We start from the raw sequence: 20,018 nt of genomic DNA on the forward strand, positions 1-20,018 counted from the left end.
TGGCTGTCCTCCGTAAAAATGATGCTGAGCTCCGCGGCAATGATACTCGTCGTAGGTCACGAACTTCAGTAATGAACTTTTTGACCCTTGACACACCTCCTGAGTACGATGTCATTCTTTCGTACACCTTCGGCACATTTCGGCAACTTGATTGACACCTGACTTGAAGAGCTGACCCCTCCACCTATGATACGCGGAAACGTGCCGCCGGCATCCCCTTGCTCTATGATTGGCCAAATGTCACGAATGTCAAGAGAATGTTATGAATTGTGCTTTTTGATTGGCTGGAAATGTTAAGGTGCTTCGACGCGATTGGTCCAAATGTCATAGGGCTTCGATGCGATTGGCTGCGCAGTTCGACATTGCTCAACATTTCTGAAATTATGTCGGACTATCCTTCGCCATCTAGCGCTAGAAATCCATTGGGGTCTCTGTGACGGTCACGGGAAGACCGCACATTCAACATGGACTTTAATACACACACATACTCACAAACACACACAGAGACTGTTTAGTGATAAGAGTTTATTGTAATTATTGATCAGAGTGAATGGAATACCTGTAAATGATGTGTATTGTTCCCGTGTAGCATTTGTCCCGTGATTTTTAGAGTCCCGGTAGGAAACCATGGCAGGAATTATTGGTTCCGCTTAGGGTGGGAATCTACCATGTATTAATTGAGCGAGGGGTTTCAGGGGCAACGCGGCCGAGTTGTTGCTGTTATTTCCTGTTTAATGTGAATGATTTAATAACATCAAAGTAGATTTATTAATTATAACATCATGCCAATATGTTTCTTTTAGACGCTGTATATTTAGGTGAACATGTGTAAAGTGTTGTATGTGAGTTTGTCCCTCCCCATGGGGTAATGGTGCTGGCCACCAGTATAAATGTGAATGACTTTGTAATGGAAGGTAGTCTGTGTTTGTTGCTGCAGTGGAGAGTGTGGCCTGAGGGTTGTAGGTATTGTGGGTATTTTGTTTAGTTATTTTGAAATTGACCTTGTTGTTAAGGAAGTTATTTTTGGAAACTTATTTTGCATTTGAAATTAATTTGGATTTTTCTTTTTGGTTAAGACTTTGTTCCTTCTATTTTTTGCCATGTTTAATTATATTATTGGGCTTGGATGATTGCCCTTTTGTAAGTTTAAATAAATATTTGTTTACATTTCAAAGTTGTGTATTCATACTGCCTCTGTTTAATTTGGCTACAAAATTTGTGGTGCCTATTAGTAGGCTGACCATTACACTGGTGTCAGAAGTGGGATAGCCAGAAGAGAGCAGTAGGGATTTTTTTTTTTTTTGTTTGTTTTATTTTTAACTCTCCACTGCAGTCAACAGTGGCATAGTGTCGGCTCAGAATGGCTCCTAAAAAGGTGCGGACGGATCAAGCTGAGGTGGAGGAACCCGGTAGAGCTGTTGGGGAAGGTGATGTTAGTGAAGTGGAACTGGGGAGCGTCACTGAGGATGTCTCACTTGCAGAGTTGAGAGACCTGTTCCGTTCACATTTCGCACAGCAGCAGGCTCGAGACCGTCGCCTGGAGCAAGAGGCTGACCGACAAGATGCTCGGTGGAGAGCAATGCAGCATCAGTTCTCTCTTCTGCAGCAGGAAGTGCATGTAAGGACGACGCCAGATCTACGGCCTGGTAGTGATATTCAGACTGGCCTTTTATCACAACCAACAGTCCAGCGAGTGCCCTCAGTGTTACGGGATACATCAGTCAGCCGACAGATGGAATCACCAGCTGCATCTCCACTGGAAGGCCAAGGCCAGAGTCCATTGAGAATTGAGAGAGAGCCACACCTGCAACGACTGAGTGAGACAGATGACGTAGAGCATTATTTAGCTACTTTTGAACGAATAGCGATGGCGTGTCGGTGGCCAACAACCGACTGGGCAGTTAGGTTAGTGCCCCTCTTGTCGGGCAAGGCTAGGGCTGCATATGTATATATGGACATGGTAGACTCACTTGATTATGACAAAGTCAAAGCAGCCATTCTTGCTAAGTATGACATAAATGCAGAGACTTATCGGCTTCAGTTCCGGTCAACAGAAGTGAAGGAGAATGAAACCCCAAAAGAGTTGTATGCCAGACTAAAAGAAAACTATGCCAAGTGGGTGCAGCCACAGCATCATACTAAGGAGGAGATTGGGGAGACAGTCATTTTGGAGCAGTTTTTGCGCATGTTGGCCCCTGATCTGCAAGTATGGATTAAGGAAAGAGGCCCTGTCTCTGCTGCAGAAGCCGCCAACTTAGCAGACACCTTTGTGGCAGCGCGACGCAAGACTCAACCATGGACATTCAAGCGTTGGAAGGGGAGTAAAGATTCCAACAAGTTCCAACACTCCTTCCCCACTACAGTAAGAGCCATCCATGAAGGTAAGTCTGTGAGTGATAAGGTTGGTTCGGCCAAACAAAGCCCTGGTTTGAAATTTGGTGTGAATAGGAGTTTGATATGTTACCATTGTGGACAAGAAGGTCACAAACAGTCAAGGTGCCCTAGTAATGCTTCTACCCAGGTCAATATGTGTACATTTCCAAGATCTAGCGGTGTAGTAACCCCAGTTATATTGCCTTGTGTTGAGGTAGTTCTTAATGGACAAAAGGTTAGAGCACTGGTAGACACAGGAAGTATGCAATCACTGGTGCGTTCAGATTTGGTCTCTGTAGATATGGGGAGTCACACTTCTATAGCACAGATTTGTTGTGTTCATGGAGAAGAAAGGCAGTACCCCACTGTAGGTGTTCAAGTTAATGTACGCGGGCAGGCTTATATATTGGAGGTAGGTGTAGTGGATGGTTTGCCGTATCCAATGATTTTGGGCAGAGACTTGCCTGTTCTAGTAGACCTACTCAGAGATGACAATGAAAGCATGGATGATAAAAGATTGCAGTGTAGCTTTGACCCGGGCTAAGGCTCAGAAACAAAATGCAGATAGTCAGTCCTTGAGTATGTTACCTTACTTTGGAGTAGATTTGGAAGCTCATCCAGGTAAGTCGAGGAAACCTAAAAGACAAAAAAGATTAGATAAACTTCGTTTTACTGTGACGCATTGTGAGGAACCTAGTGTAGAACAAGGGATGGCTCCAGTAAGACATACCTCAGGGGATTGGATTGTGGCAGCAAGAGGATTCAGTGATTGGTTCACTATATAGGCAGGCTCAGGAAGAGGGACAAGATAAGAACTCTACCGCAGGTGGTTTAGGGAATTTGATGTTGTTAAAGATGGTGTGTTGTATAAGGGGAAGGGGATAGAGGCTCGCATAGTAGTCCCTCAGAAGGCAAAGGAGATGGTGCTTGAATTGGGCCATTCTATTCCCTGGGCTGGCCATTTAGGAAGGCAGAAGACTTCAGCTCGGATTAGCCGACATTTTTTCTGGCCAAATATGAATAAAGATGTGGCAGAATTTTGTAGAACTTGTCCTCAGTGTCAGAAGACTTCCGGTAGAGGTCCCCCTAGAGCCCCATTAGAGTCACTTCCCGTAGTTGGTGTGCCTTTTGAACAGTTGGGTATGGATGTGGTAGGGCCATTAGAACGAAGCAAACTGGAAATCGCTTTATGTTGGTTATGACCGATTATGCAACAAGGTACCGAGAGGTTTTCCCTCTTAAGACAGTCAAGGCTAGGACCATTGCAATATGCCTTATGCAGTTGTTCTCCCCGAATGGGTTTTCCTAAAACTATCTTGACTGATCAAGGTTCCAACTTCATGTCTAAGCTTTTACGACAGGTGTACCGCTTGTTGGGTATTAAGGGCATAAGAACCACACCTTACCACCCACAGACTGACGGTTTGACAGAGAGGTTTAATCAGACACTTAAACAAATGCTGCGGAAGTATGTGAGTGAATCTGAGCTGACTGGGATCAGTGGATTCCCTATTTACTATTTGCTTACCGGGAGGTCCCTCAATCTTCTACTGGCTTTTCACCTTTTGAATTGTTATATGGCCGGGAGGTGCGAGGTCCCTTGGCTCTATTGAAGGAGTGCTGGATGGGAGGCCAGGAGGCTCCAGAGACTCAACATGTCCTTTCTTATGTTCTTCAAATGCGAGAGAGGCTGAAGAGCATGACTCAGCTAGCCCAGTCAAACTTAGCTCAAGCACAACAACGTCAGCGAAAATATTATGATCAAAAGACCAAAGTAAGAAGTTTTGAGACTGGAGAAAGGGTGTTGGTAATGTTACCCAGCGATACCAGCAAATTGCTCGCTAAATGGCAGGGACCTTTTGAAGTGGTCCGTAAGCTTGGACCTACTACGTATGAGGTTGCCAACTTGGGGAAGAGGCGCTCAAGTCGAGTACTGCATGTTAATTTGCTTAAGAAATGGCATGAGAGACTGCCTCAAGTGGCTGGTGTGTGTTTGATTCGTCAGGTGGAGGATGAAGATGAGGTGGAGGAGCAATATTTACCCCGGCCGGTAGTAGCCACAGTTGACCTCAATCATCTTTCCCCCCTTCAACAGTCACAGCTTCAGAAGATTTGTCACCCAGGGGTGTGCCAAGAGAAACCTGGACGCACCACACTGATTCATCACAACATCACATTACATGAAGCGGCTGCCAATCGACGGAAGAGCTACCGTATCCCTGAACGGTTATTACCAGCATTGAAGGAACAGGTGAATCAAATGCTAGCCATGGGTATTATTGAACCTTCTAGCAGTGAGTGGTGTAGCCCTGTAGTCTTAGTTCCAAAAAAAGATGGAACCCTACGCTTTTGTGTGGACTTCAGTTATTTAAATTCAGTTTCCAAATTTGACTCCTACCCTACTCCGCGAATTGATGATTTGATTGACCATCTTGGAAGGGCTAGGTGGCTGACCACACTTGATTTATGCAAAGGCTACTGGCAAGTCCCTTTGAGTGACACTGCAAAAGAGCTGACAGCCTTTAAGACCCCCTGGGGGCTCTTCCATTTTTGTACTATGCCGTTTGGACTGCATGGGGCACCAGCGACATTCCAAAGGTTAATGGACCAAGTGCTAGGTGGGCTGGAAGGATACGCAGCAGCTTATTTGGATGATGTCATTATCTTCAGTTCATCTTGGGAAGAACATCTTGAGCATCTCAAAGTGGTGTTTCATCGTATTCAATCAGCTGGTCTTACTATCAATCCCCGTAAATGTGCCATAGCAAAGAAGGAAACTGAATACCTAGGATATGTTATCGGTGGTGGTGTCATTAGGCCACAGATACAAAAGATGCAGGCAATTCAAGACTGTTCCCTGCCCCAAACGAAAACTCAAGTGAGAGCATTCCTGGGTATGGCTGGGTGGTATAGGCGCTTTGTGCCTAATTTTGCGGTTCGAGCAGCACCTTTAACTGATCTGACACGGAAGACCTGTCCTGTCCAAATTCAGTGGACTGAGGAGGCAAAGCATGCCTTCCAGGACATTAAAAATGCCCTATGCAATGATCCTGTGCTGTCTTGTCCTAATTTTGAAGAACTTTTTGTTTTGCAGACTGATGCTTCTAATACTGGCATTGGGGCAGTGCTGTTGCAAGGGGCACTGGGAGATAGACATCCAGTGGCCTATATAAGTCGCAAGTTGTATCCCAGGGAGGTGAGATACTCCACCGTTGAGAAGGAGTGCTTGGCCGTTAAATGGGCCCTGGACACGTTCAGGTACTACCTTCTTGGCCGGGAGTTCCTCCTTGAAACTGACCACCGGCCACTGCAATGGATGGATCGAATGAGAGACTCAAATGCACGAATCACTCGATGGTATCTATCTATGCAACCTTATCGTTTTATTGTCCAACATGTTCCAGGAAAGAGTAATGCTACAGCGGACTTTCTTTCTCGCCTGCCGGCTTGAAAATGGGTGGAGGGGAGTGTGACGGTCACGGGAAGACCGCACATTCAACATGGACTTTAATACACACACATACTCACAAACACACACAGAGACTGTTTAGTGATAAGAGTTTATTGTAATTATTGATCAGAGTGAATGGAATACCTGTAAATGATGTGTATTGTTCCCGTGTAGCATTTGTCCCGTGATTTTTAGAGTCCCGGTAGGAAACCATGGCAGGAATTATTGGTTCCGCTTAGGGTGGGAATCTACCATGTATTAATTGAGCGAGGGGGTTTCAGGGGCAACGCGGCCTAGTTGTTGCTGTTATTTCCTGTTTAATGTGAATGATTTAATAACATCAAAGTAGATTTATTAATTATAACATCATGCCAATATGTTTCTTTTAGACGCTGTATATTTAGGTGAACATGTGTAAAGTGTTGTATGTGAGTTTGTCCCTCCCCATGGGGTAATGGTGCTGGCCACCAGTATAAATGTGAATGACTTTGTAATGGAAGGTAGTCTGTGTTTGTTGCTGCAGTGGAGAGTGTGGCCTGAGGGTTGTAGGTATTGTGGGTATTTTGTTTAGTTATTTTGAAATTGACCTTGTTGTTAAGGAAGTTATTTTTGGAAACTTTATTTTGCATTTGAAATTAATTTGGATTTTTCTTTTTGGTTAAGACTTTGTTCCTTCTATTTTTTGTCATGTTTAATTATATTATTGGGCTTGGATGATTGCCCTTTTGCAAGTTTAAATAAATATTTGTTTACATTTCAAAGTTGTGTATTCATACTGCCTCTGTTTAATTTGGCTACAAAATTTGTGGTGCCTATTAGTAGGCTGACCATTACAGTCTCCCTGCGCAGGTTCGAATCCTACCGACTACGCTGTTTGCTGAAGGCCATGAGGAAAAGCGTCCTTGAATTTTTCAAGGTCCTCCCACTGATTTGCAAAATGTCCAGTCCCTCTTCGATGGACCAACACGCCGCTGGTGCTTCATGTATTCGGGCTCCAGTGGTTAACCTGGGTGAGCCAGTGGTACGCCATGATCGTATAGTGGTTAGTACTCTGCGTTGTGGCTGCAGCAACCCCGGTTCAAATCCAGGTCATAGATTTTTCAGGTTCGAACCCTGCAGACTACGGGAGGGCTTTGCAGTATTGCTTTAGCTTTCTGTGATGGTAATTGTGCCTTCTATGGTCCTTTGCCCTTTTGTCCTAACTGCTTCTAGCTTTCATCCCATGACACCTGCGTCTCTTCTGGGCTTACGGCCATACCAACCTGAAGGCGCTAGAGAGCTACAGGAAGTGTTGGCTGCAGTTTGGAGAGGAAGGCTCTCCTCCATTTTGTTTTTACAGTTTGTGTTTGTTTGTAAGTTGTTTTTGGACCTTAGTTCAGTTTTTTGTGTGTTTTTCAGTTTTAAACCACCTAACAGCAGCTTTTTGCTGGCTGGAGGGTGGTTTCTTTGTTTTTTGTTTTTTTTGTTTTCTCTTAAAATGGACGAATTAATGGATCACGACACAGGACCGGCTGGAGAGACACAGATGGCAAACGACACTGGACTGGTTGGAGAGAGACGCATGGCAAACGATACTGGATTTGGCGGAGAGACACGATCGGTAAATGACACTGGACTGGGAAATCGACTACTGGGAATGGAAATAACCAAGGCACGATGGAAAAATTTCTTGAAAGAAAATATCTAAAGGAGGCTACAGTGATTGTGAACGTAGAGAATTTGATCGAGGTGAGAGCAGAGGATATCATCAAGACTGTATCAAAACAATGTGGACATGGGAAAATCCTGGCACTAAGGCCAAGACAAGGAAAAGAATATGAATTAACAACAGAGAAAGAAGAAACATGTGACAAACTGATTGATAAACTGATGATAAAAGGAGTGAACTGTGAGGTAAAAAATTTGCAAAACAGAGATTATGTTGTTTCCTTCATGTACCTGCCAGTCTATATTGATGACAAAGAAATTATAGGTAAATTGGAAGGATGGGGAGTTAATCCCATTTCACAGATAAAAAGAAGAGTTTACCCGGGCACTAACATAGAAGACGGAACAAGGTTCCTAAAAGTGAGATTCCCCAAAGATGTAGCATCGTTGCCATATAGCACAAAGCTGGAAACAGCAGAAGGGCAGCAGTATTTTAGGGTAATGCACAGCCATCAGGTGAAGACCTGTAGGCTGTGCATGAGCCCTGGACACCCGCTGAAAGACTGCCCAGATTTTAAGTGCCGGAAGTGCGAGGAGAGGGGACATTTTGCAAGAGATTGCAATACTATCAGATGCCCAGGGTGTCAAGAAGTTTTAAATAAATGTGAATGTTGGATGGAAAGAGAGGAAGGAGGTATGGAACTTCAGTTGGACGGACAGGTGCATGAAGGAAACAGTGAGGTGGAAAGAGAAACTGATGAAGGACAAGAGGAAGACGGATTGCAACAAGAAGAAATAGAAGGAGGAGCGAGCAACAGAGAGGAAGAAGGAGAAAAAGTAAATGATGCAGACAAGGAGCATACAACAGAACAGGACACCCAATGGACGGAAATGGAAATATCGGACAGTTTTAGATGGTGTGGACGGAGATGGACATGGAATGGATGATCAAAACAAAGAAATGGACAGTTGAGAAGAGACAAGGATCGATAACATGGAAAAAGACAGAGAGGGGAGAGGACAAATAAGAAGGCAAACATTAAAGGTAAAACCAAATGTGGAAAATGCTAGAAAAAAGATAATGACAATGGGCGGAGTGAAAATTGTAAACAGATATGAAGTGTTAAGAGGGTTGGAGGGAGAAGATGGAAAGTAATGTTTGTTATGTATTTATTTTTCTTATTAACGGTTTTAAGTTGCGTTACTTTTAATGCAAGGGGACTGATGGACATGGGTACATTTGAAAAAGTGAAGGAAAAATGCCAAGGCGAAGATGTTATTGTTTTACAAGAAACAAATTGGAAAGAGAGTGTGATGGAGGACTATAAAAAGAAATGGCAAGGGGATATTTTATATAACAATGGGGATGGAAGGCTTGGAAGAGGAGTGACTTTTTAATAAGAAAAGATGTTTTTAATTCAAGTAGGGTAGTGTATAAAGATAAGATGGGGAAATGTATGGTGGTTGAAGTAAATTGTGAAGGACGTGAACTGATTTTAGTCAATGTACATGCGCCAACAGAGGAGAAGGAAAAGAAAGATTTTTTTTTTATGTTTTAAGAAATATCATAAACAGGTATATGGAAATAATAATGATATGGGATTTTAACACAGTTTTTAGTAAACAAGACATGGCAGAAGGAATGGTTTTTAAAAATGACAAGGGGAGAAAAGAATTAAAAGCATTAATGGGAGAAAATGATATCATCGATGTGTGGAGAGAAAGAAATGAATAGATAAAAGATTTTTCAAGGAGGCAAATAGTGGGGCAGTTTGTGTGTGAAACAAGAATAGACTTTATTTTATGTACAAGAAATGTGGAGAATTTTATAAAAAAGATTAAGTATGAAGAAACAAGTTTTAGCGATAACAAGTTTTTATTTTTTAAAGTAGACTGGAGTAAAGTGCAAAGAGGGCCGGGAGTCTGGATTTTAAATACAGAGGTTTTAAAGAATGAAGATTATGTTTTAAGTCTAAAGGAGATCATTGAAAAGAAAAAAGAAAATGAAATGTATATTGGGGATAAGCGAATGTGGTGGGAGAACGTGAAATATCTGGTAAAAAAGTTTACAATGACATATTGCAAATTAATTAACAAATGTAAGAAAAATAAGGAAAGAGAGCTAAGACAAATCTTAAATAAGGAACTGGATAAGGCAGAAAAAAGCATAGAGAAAATAAAAGAAATAGAAGGTAGACTGAAGGAAATGGAAGAGGAGAAATATGAAGCTGCAAGATTAAGAAGCAAAGCAAAATATACAGTGGAGGGGGAGAAGTGCACAACATTTTTCTTTGATTTAGACAAAAGAAGAGGGAAAGCAGACATGATTAGAGAAATAAGGGGCAAAAATGGGAGAATAGTAGAAGAAAATGCGTACATTTTAGAGGAAATAAAATCATATTATGAGAACTTATTCTGTACAGAGGGGGTAAAAGAAGGAGAAAAAGGAATTACTGAAGAAGATAAAAGCCAGAGTAGGAGAAGTGGATAAAAAAGAGTGTGATGATGAAGTAAGAGAAGAAGAAATAAAAAGAGCAATAATTGGGTTAAACAAAAGAAGAAGTCCAGGGATAGATGGGTTGGTGAGTGAGTTTTACATTGTTTTTAAAGATGTTTTAACAACTATATTAAAAGAAGTATTTGACGAGATTTTTAGGAAAGGTGAGATGAACGAAAGGATGGGAATGGGATTAATGAAGCTATATAAAAGGAAAGGAAACAAAGTGGAGTTAAATAATTATAGGCCTATAACAATGCTTAACACTGATTTAAAGATTTTATCAAAAGTTTTAGCTAATAGATTAACAGAAGTGATGCCCACAATAATTCAAACAAACCAAGCTTACAGTATTAAAGGAAGGGACATTGCGGATACAACAATGAGCATAAAAGATACCATAAAATATATTAATGAAAAGAAGAAAGATGTTTTTTTTAATCAGTTTGGACTTTGAGAAGGCTTTTGACAGGGTAGAGCATGCTTTTTTATTTGGGGTTTTGAATACTTTTGGTTTTGGACGGAATTTTATTAAATGTGTTAAGATTTTATATAAAGGTGCTGTAACGAAAGTTAAATGTAATGGGTTTTTAACAGAATGTTTTAAATTAACAAGATCAATTAGACAGGGTTGCCCGTTGTCGGCACTTTTACATGCTTTAGTTGCGGAACCACTTGGATTAATGGTAGAACAGGAAGGAAGAATAAGAGGAATAGGCATAGAGGGAGGAGAGAATAAATTTTTTCAGTACGCTGATGATACTACGCTATTGCTGGAAGATCTGTTGAGTGTAAGGGAAGCAATGAAAATAGTACAAACATTTTGCAGGGGATCAGGGGCTAAAGTGAATGAGGATAAAACAGTATACATGAGATTCGGGGGAAGTGAGGTTTTAACTGGGCACTTTAATTTTAAGGAAATTAATGAAATAAAGATTTGAGGTGTTTTAATGGGGAGGGATGAAACCAAAGCAGAAGGAATTATGTGGGAGGAGATGTTAGGAGGAATCGAGAGAAGGTTGAATTTTTGGAGATTAATGTCCTTAACTTTGAAAGGGAGGGTTTTAATTTTGAATGTTTTAATGGTTTCTAAGTTATGGCATATTTTATATGTGGCTTCAAAAATCATATGGCATATTTTATATGTGGCTTCGTTGTGGATAGAAAAAAGGCTGAAAAAATGTTTTTTAGATTTTTTATGGCAAGGAAAGCCACCGAGAATTGCATATAACTCTTTAATAGGAGCAGTGGGGAAGGGGGGGCTAGGGCTAATGGACGTGGAGCAAAGAAAGAACAGTTTAAGGGTGAAAATCATAAGCAAATATCTAGACGAAGGAAATAAAACAGCATGGAAAAGAACAATGGGGCATTTTTTAAACAAGTGTAGTCATTTTAATTTGGATTTTTATTTAACATTTTAGCATTTAACATTTTATGGATGAAAACAAAAAATTGGATGACGGAGGGGATGCCAGAATTTTATAGAGAACTGATGGGAGCATGGGGAAAATTTTTAGATAATGTGCATTTTAAGCCACAAGGTAGAGAGAACATTTTAAATCAGCCTTTATTCTTAAATAACTGCATTTTAAATCAAGGCAAGCAGGTGTTTTTTAAGAAATGGTGGGATGTGGGAATCATGAAAGTCAGAGATGTTTTATATAAATTAAAAGAGGGGTTTTTACCAGTTCAATACATTGTGGATGTGATGGAGGAGGCAAAGGAGGATTATACCAGACAGGAGATTACAAACAAATATGATTTAATTAAGAATGCTATACCTAAAGAATGGATAAAGAGTATTGAAAATATGGAAGAAGAAGATCAAGGAAAAGATGTTTATGTAAAGCTGGGGGGGGGGGGAAATTATGTGCTTTTAAAGAATGTAATGTGAAAATGTTTTATTGTTTTTTTAGAGATGTGGTTTTCAAGAAACCTGTTGTAAATGAATATTGGCTACAGATGTTCAATGATGTAACAGAAGAGAAAATATGGGGGAATATAAAGGGGAAAATTGTACAGACTAAACTGGAGAATATGGAATATTTTATCAGAAACAAAGCAGTGTTCACAGACGTAATTTTAAGCAAAATTGGGATGGAGGAAAGTGCAATATGTAAAGTTTGCCAAGATGCTGATGAAGGGTTTTTACACTTGTTTTTATATTGTGATAAGCTGAAAGATTTTAATGAGAGATGTAAAAGCGTGATTTTAATTTTGAGAGGAGAAGGAAATGGGAACTTTGAGTGGGAAAAGGTGTTAATGTTGGGCATAACTGAGAAATGTAAACATGAGAAGCTGATTAATTTACTTGTAATGCTGATGAAAAGTTCGATATGGGAAAGAAGAGTGGTGATGAAAAAGGAAAATGTTTTAATCGATGTATGGAATGTGTTCAGGAGAAAAGTAGAAAAATATGTTGAAAGTCTGTTTTATTATTTTAAGTTGGAGGAAACGATTGATGTTTTTTTATAATATTTTTACTCAGGAGGTGTTAAAGGTTTTCAAAGAGCTGGGGATTGAATGGTCTTTTTTAAAAGATTAAACTATTTAATGACTTCTTTTAAATGTAAGTAAGATGTCTGTCAATTCAAAGTAGAAGTTTTTTTATGTCAAAGAAATAATCTTATGTATTTTTCTATGTGAATAATTGATATGTATGTTTGAATTGATTACTTTATTCAATTAAAAAAAAAAAAATCGCATAGTGGTTAGTATTCTGTCTTGTGGCAGCAGCAACCCCGGTTCGAATCCGAGTCACGGATTTACTCACGATTTACACGTGAGAAGACAAAGCCCTGCATAATGAGCTGCATAAAGAGCCGCTCAGTCAGCTGTTGTCACTGAGAGGGAGGTGTTACAAGAAAGAACGTGAGAACAAAATAAATTTATATAATTTTAAGTTTGTAGTTTATTTAGAATATATTTAATTATCCCACAACATAATTTAATATCCACTTGGACCCCTGCGCGCCAGCCCTGTCTGTCCGAATGATCACCTGTGTCACCACAAACAGCCCATCTGTCCCTCTTACCGCCTATGTGACCACTAACTGCCCTTCTGTCGACTGATAATACAAAGACTGTGACCACAAGCAGTCTATGTGTCCCCCTGATCCCCTACGTGCCCACAAGTAGCCTTTTTATCCCCTTTACGAACTTTAAAACACATCCATCTGGAGTGTTATTTTCTGATAAAATGATGCAAGCCATAGCAGTTTCTAACACATGGCTAACCTTCTTGAAATTCAACACAATGGTCAACGAATCTGCCAATAAACCTGTTCAGGTGGCTCCTCGCTTACTCCCGAAGCACCCAGAGGTGTTAAACCCTCGGAATTCCACTGACCACAAACAGCCTGTTTTTTTTACAATGGGATAGATTGTACGTGGCAAGTCCATATCTCAGCTTTCTGAAGAGATATCAAGCTAAAACCTGCTTTCCCATGCTAGTCTAGACACGTGCTACCCCAGTGGTGAGTTTCAAGAAGATTGGAGAAGCTTTAAATTTCGGCTCAAAAAAACTAAAAGTTTCAAGAAGATTGGAGAAACTCAAAAATTTGACCAACAAAAATCACCAAGAGAAATTTTTGAGTTTCTCCTGTGTTCTTGAAACTTTGGGTTTGTTAGTTTGAGACTAGCACAGGAAGGCAGGTTTCAGCTTGATATCACGCTGCAAGTGTTTAATTCCGAGGTATGTTAAGGGTAGCATTTCAGGAAACTCTGCATAGACTGCCAGGCCGAATGAACTTTGGCCTCTTGTGTGTGGGACTTACGCCGATTGTCTATTAGTAGTGGTCATCGCGTTCGCCTAACACGCGAAAGGTCCTCGGTTCGAAACCGAGCAGAAACAGCTGTCCCTTTTTGAAGAAATGTATGAACTCCTTTGAGCCGACAGTTGGCTTCAGAAGGTTTAGCCTTTACACGCATTTTGCCAAGCCTGCACACAACGATTTCGGACTTCTTTAGAAAGTGGGTTTCCATATTGTAGTGGTTATCACGTTCGCCTAACACGCGAAGGCTAGTCGCGGATAGGTGTACAGTGCTGACTAGCCAATAGGAATGAAGGAAATTCCAGGGAGGCGGGACGTAAAAAATACACAGAATTAGAGGTTTGAATCCCGTCTCGGCCACAAACACCATAAAACAAGTTTGTATTCGTTTTTCATCCAGATACACTTAAAATGTGCAACGATCTTAATAAATATTTACATTATTATAGGGAAGTTATTTTTAATATAGAACAATTTGAATAATTAAAAAAGAACATTTGGTAATATTTCAGGACTTTATTTTGAAAGAAATTAATTTTATATTTGTATAACTATGTACAGAATATATATATATATATATATATATATATATATATATATATATATATATATATAAATGAAATATAACAGCAAAAAAGTTTCTAATTTTTATCTATAGGTCAGTAATTCATATATTACATAAAACTGAAAAATGTAATTATTAAAGTACAGTACTTACCAAAATATATAATAGTTGAATAAATATACATTAAATAATTATATATTAAACAACAACAATAATAAAATCCAAAGCTGTGGAGAACACAGGAAAAACAATTAAATTGTGTTGTAAATTAAATAATTATGAACAATTATATAGTATTTAATAGTGATTAGCATTTAGTGTTTACAAATCTGAGCAAGTTAATAACAACGCAAGTCTATAAAATTTACTTATAAAAAACACTAAAATACAATGGAAATAAGGTCAATGTTTCAGGTATTTTAAAGATCAAATGGGAATAAATAATTAAAAATTACAGATTAAACAACAGTAATAATAATAAAATCTACAGTTGTGGATAACATGGGGGGAAAATACAAGAAACACATATTTTAAATTAAAAAAGAGTTTAATAGCAACAGTTATTAACATATAGTGTTTATGAGGCAAGATAAAATAATGCAAGTCAATAAAATAAAATAAAAACACTAAAATACAATGCAATACAATAAAATATATTACTTTTGGTATTTTAATGAACAGAAATATAAATAAAATAATTTACAATTATAGATTAAATAACAACAACAACAATAATGATAATATAATCTAAAGTTGTGGATAACGGGGAAAAAAACAAGAAAAAATTATTTTTAAAATTAAATAATTATGTAGACAGTTTAGTTATAACAGTTATTAACAATGCAAGTCAACAAAATAAAACCTCACTAAAATACAATGCAATAGAATAAAGAATCCTTTCTGTGCTTTAATGAACAAATGGAAATAAATGAAATAATTTTTTAAAAAAAATGTACAAGGTTATTTACATAACCTTGTGCAAGAATGTCTTTGGCAAATGACATGCCCAGATCTCAAATATTGTTTTGTAGCACAGTGAAGTCATTTTTTTTTTTCGTTTATCCACCTCTGCTTCTCAGTCTCATAGAATGGAGACTGCTGAAAGTCTCTCCATGGCATTTCTGCTCTCATTCCCTGAGCCTGATAAAGAGAAAACACTTTAGCAGGACAGTAAATGTATTTGCCTGCCACTCCAGGTAAACTAGTGTGAATATGAGGACTGTTGGGTCCTTGTTTCAGTGGCAGGTGGCAGAATCTGCACAGACGACCAGTAGGATGCTCCACTGCTGACTTCCGCTTGCTTCTCTCATCAGTGACCCTCTTCCTTTCTGTCCCTCTCTGCTTAGAGGCCTCCAGTTCCCGCTGAAAAAAAGGAGTCTCTGCAAAATCTTCAAAAGGCATTCTGGGGTTGGTCAGGCCCTCTGCTGAATATAGCCCCTTTCACACTGCCATTCCGTCAAATACAGGGGTAAAGTGTTCCTGTAATTGTTTCCTGGTCGCTAGATTTGGCACTTTCACACTGCCAGTGAAGACCCGGTATATGTGCGTGCTTTCACACACAACCCTAGAAGATCCCGTAACGACACGTGACATCAGCGCGTGACGTGTAATGTACGAGTCCACAACGCTTGGCACGTTATACTTTAACTGAAGCAAGCAAACGATCTCGGCGTCAGCGCGGAAAGTGAGGAACTAACTGATCTCTGCTTCATTACAGTTTGCACATATGTTTTCGTCGCGAATGTTGATCTTCCTTCAAAACAGCCGGTAAAAGAGTCGCGCGATAACGCGCGTCATCACTTCGATACGGAATTAGATCTGGCTTTTGTTCACACAGCGCTCGTTCCGGATCGATTACCGCAATGTTACTAGGTCCCCGACCCGGGTTCAATTCGGTAATCAATTCCGGGACGTGGTTGCTTTCACACAGAAGAGGACCAGGCAATGTTACGGGAATATTGCGGGTCCGACGTGCAGTATGAAAGGAGCTTGTGTGTCAAATACTTTTTGGAGCAGTAGAAGTATTTAACATCCCTACCTTGATAGAAGAAATGTATTGAGGAGCCATCACCCATGTATCGAGACTTAGGCTGGCCACAGGCTAAACAGGATCTGGTTTGCTTTTTTTGCAGCACCTGCAATTGTTGTTGCTGCTGAACTGCCTGCTGCTTCTCTATGATGTCCTTCACCATCTTCTCGAATGCTGTCTGGTCCAGAGGGACAGCCTCAGGAACAGCCTTTGCAGGTGGATTGACTGGGGCAGGTGCCAGTACTGTCACTGGGACACTGATTGTTTCACTGGCTGAGTGAAGACGCTGCCATAACTGCAACCATCAATGATATTTCTCATTGGATCCGTCCATCTATTATGGTTTAACACAAAAACTCGCCCACCGGTCTTAATAGGTCCAGTGCGAGCAGCACAGGGAGAAGCAGCTACAGGCAGTGGTGATGTGCTTGGGAGTTCTAAAAGAGATTCACAAAATAACTAACTTAAGTATATGTTTTCTGTGTCCATAGATGAGGCAGACAGATTACACACATTGACGCCTGTATGTATTATATAGTTACCTCCAACTAAAAGACACTCCTCTGATGTTTGTTCCTTCACTGTCACAGCACTTGGTGTAGGAAACTGGTGAAAAATGACAGCCTGTGAGGTAGCCTCTGGTTCTGCAGCAAGAGGGGTCTCAGCAGAAGAGGTATCCTTTAAGCATTCCTAAAAAAAATTGTGCAATATGCATGTGAGAATTATAAATGTTTTTTTTTTAAATAATATTTATATATACATTTTTTTTAAAGGCGTACCTGAGATGGGAATGAGAACGGAATGCCAGATGAAGACTCCTCTTGCATCTCCACATCTCCTAGGTCTGTCTTCCTGCTTTTGTGCTTGTCAAAGTCAAGAGGCACAGGTCGACAACCTGGCTCCACATATTGCAGGCCAAACCTCTCTCCTGTGTCCCTGCTGGAGATGTGCAAGGCTGGATATTTGGGTTGCCCTGTCACACTTATAGATGCCCTGTTTAACTCTCATCAAAACAGGGTCAAACACTCCAGGTAAGACAACCCCAGGCTGCTTCAGGTCCACCAGCCGCTGATAATTCCAGCGTGCCACACCAGTCATACCCTGTGCCTGGAACAACTCAGGAGAGACACGATTGCCCGTTACCCACTGAGCCTGGTGGAAATGAAACCCCTCCTGCTGTGAAGTGCCTCTCACAGGGATCCAAATGGGCACAGCAGCTCCATCACCCTTGACATGATTCAGCTGTAGGGTTCCACCATATCTGTAGAGGATTCCTTCCTCCACCTCAGGATCACTCAGGCAGCCTCTAAGGATGTGGATACGCTGAATCCACCATAATTTTAACATTGAGGGTTTGAAAAGGAAGATGTTGTTGGGATCCTTTGCCAGATAGAAATGGTGTAACACTTCTTCCACCCATTGAACCAGCTCTCTGGGATGTGGCACTTTTGTCCTACAATGCTCTCTGATGTGCAGCTTGGTGGGATTAGAAGGCTCGATACCACAAAATCTGTATGCGTTCTTCAGTTTCTCCAGGTCACCCTGATCAACTACAGAGAAGGCAGAAGAGAGGAACTGGCAGAAAGAGCCATACAGAGGATGGTGCTCCGAAACACACTCCCTGGTGAACCGCCGCATACAGTGAAACAAGTCCAGTTTAACAACCATGTCCTCGTTGAACTTCCTGCAAGCGGCATGTAAATTCTTGAGGTTTCCTGATGTAACCTCTGCCACAGTAGCTTCTGTGGTCCTCCAGGCTTCCCACTGCTGGTGCTCATAAGGTCCTGGGTCCATCACTCTGAAAGCGGCACAGCAGTCCCTAAGTACATAAAGGGGGAAAAAAATACATTTTAATGTATTCATAACCTTTGCTTACACCACTTGATGTAATGTTTGGTTAGATGTGATGATTTATACCTGTCCACCCACTGGTACTTGGCCTTGGGAATACCAGCAACACTGTAGCGATTGGATAGCCCACAGTACATTGACTCCAATGACTGCTCACTTTCACTCTGCAGCATCACCCAGAACAGAATCATCCAGTTTTCGTTCATCACAGCATAGGATGACATCGTGCCAGATAAGAGGGTCACTTTTCTAGCAACTTTGCGTGTGTGATCTGACCTGAACACCTGTCCAAAAGTGCCTTGTAGGAGCTGAGTGAGAGCTGCTTCCTGACGCTGATATTCATGAAGGAGGCACTCTATTAAATAGTGTGCAGAGACATACACCCCATTCCACCCATCAGTGTCTCCGTAATCCCCAAACGGTGCAGGTGTGTCATCCTTCCTCAGTGCCCCAGTGATGGTTTTCTGACCATACAGCCCTGCTTCAGCATCCCTGACATTCTGCACACTGAGAAGGTAAGCCAGATGTGCTCTTTCAAATTTAAGGTGAAGCACCTCAGACAGCTGGTTGGCCATGTCATTAGGGGATTTTCCAGAGCGCCTCAGTTCATCCATCACTGTTTTACAGATTGCCTTCTTATGGGTGAGGAAGGCTGGCAAGATGTTTCTGAATCGCTGTGGTAGAATGTCCAGCCACTGAGGTTTATCAGCAAACCAGTATCTTTTGCATGCCTTACAACACAGACGTGAAGCAAGGATGTAAAATTGCCCAGTAATACCAAGGATCACTCTGGGTCTTCCCACACCAGAGGACACAACATTTGGATTTTGACATCTGTAAAGACAAGGCAGGATGTAATTGTTCCTAAGCCTTTCCATTATACTGTGCTCAGGTTTCCAAATGAAAAAGGGATGGAGTTGGAAGTATTTGGGTGATGGAAGGCCAGTGTTTGTCTCTATAAGCTCAGGCTGAGGTGGATAGCGCCATAAGGAGACCATATTCATGAGGTGTCTTACACTGAAAAAAGTAATAAGTAAATTTACTTAATTTTTATTTGGCAAGTTTTTGCACAAGCATTTTTCAAGTAAATTTAACACATTTGGAAATTAAGTAAATCTACTTAACTAAGTTAAGTAAAAAAAAAAAATAATAATAATAAGTACATTTTAATTAAATAATATTATTTTAATGCATTTAGCAGACACTTTTATCCAAAGCAACTTACAGTGCATTCAGGCTGACAGTTTACACCTATCATGTGTTCCCGGGGAATCAAACCCCCTAAACTTGCACTTGCTAATGCAATGTTCTACCACTGAGCTACAGGAACACTTCAAGATCTTGTGAAGAATAAGTGAAAATTTCACTTACTTACTTTTTTATTTTGGAAAAGTTTTTACACTAACAAAAAACCCGAAACAGATATTCTAGAAATTTCTAAATGTAAAATAATTTTTTTTCAAAACAGTTTTATCAAATGAGTGTAGATAAGTCTCTCACTTCTGTCCCTTTAAACCAGTTTACAGCAAAGACAGCACGAAGGACTGGATGCACATGATAAATATTCTGCAATTAAGAAAACAGACAAAAGAAATAGCACTGTAAAACCCAATAAGTAAACATTACTCAAACCGCTTGAGTAAACAGATTGCCTTGATCTAAACCATGTGAGTTTTAAAACTTTGCATTTAAGTTATTAATTGATTAACTAAGTGCTGATTGAGAATTAGTGAACAGCTGCTGTTAACAAACAGAATCACTGAAGAAAAGAGAAACACAAGAACTGCTACAACTGACTTCAGACACAGCCTTAGATGAAATCAACTGAAATA

General features: G+C 40.3%; 2 protein-coding genes across 2 annotated transcripts; one reads left to right on the forward strand and one right to left on the reverse strand.

Moving 5' to 3' along the window:
* The first annotated feature begins 210 nt into the window (after window positions 1-210).
* Window positions 211-6,660, forward strand: LOC113097067 (uncharacterized). Its single transcript, XM_026262298.1, has 2 exons — window positions 211-2,381; window positions 5,468-6,660. The coding sequence occupies exons 1-2, from the start codon at window positions 1,361-1,363 to the stop codon at window positions 5,470-5,472; spliced, it is 1,026 nt and encodes a 341-aa protein (XP_026118083.1). The 5' UTR covers window positions 211-1,360; the 3' UTR covers window positions 5,473-6,660.
* Window positions 6,661-15,350: 8,690 nt separating this feature from the next.
* LOC113097068 (uncharacterized) lies at window positions 15,351-19,194 on the reverse strand. The gene is made up of 5 exons (XM_026262299.1): window positions 18,253-19,194; window positions 17,115-18,154; window positions 16,878-17,025; window positions 16,345-16,772; window positions 15,351-15,694 (listed from the first exon to the last, which is right to left on the reverse strand). Exons 1-2 carry the CDS (start codon window positions 19,188-19,190, stop codon window positions 17,209-17,211), a joined length of 1,884 nt encoding a protein of 627 aa, XP_026118084.1. The 5' UTR covers window positions 19,191-19,194; the 3' UTR covers window positions 15,351-15,694; window positions 16,345-16,772; window positions 16,878-17,025; window positions 17,115-17,208.
* Window positions 19,195-20,018: the final 824 nt, after the last annotated feature.

The sequence above is a fragment of the Carassius auratus genome, unplaced genomic scaffold (genome assembly GCF_003368295.1).
Source record: "Carassius auratus strain Wakin unplaced genomic scaffold, ASM336829v1 scaf_tig00216101, whole genome shotgun sequence".
Taxonomy (NCBI): Eukaryota; Metazoa; Chordata; class Actinopteri; order Cypriniformes; family Cyprinidae; genus Carassius; species Carassius auratus.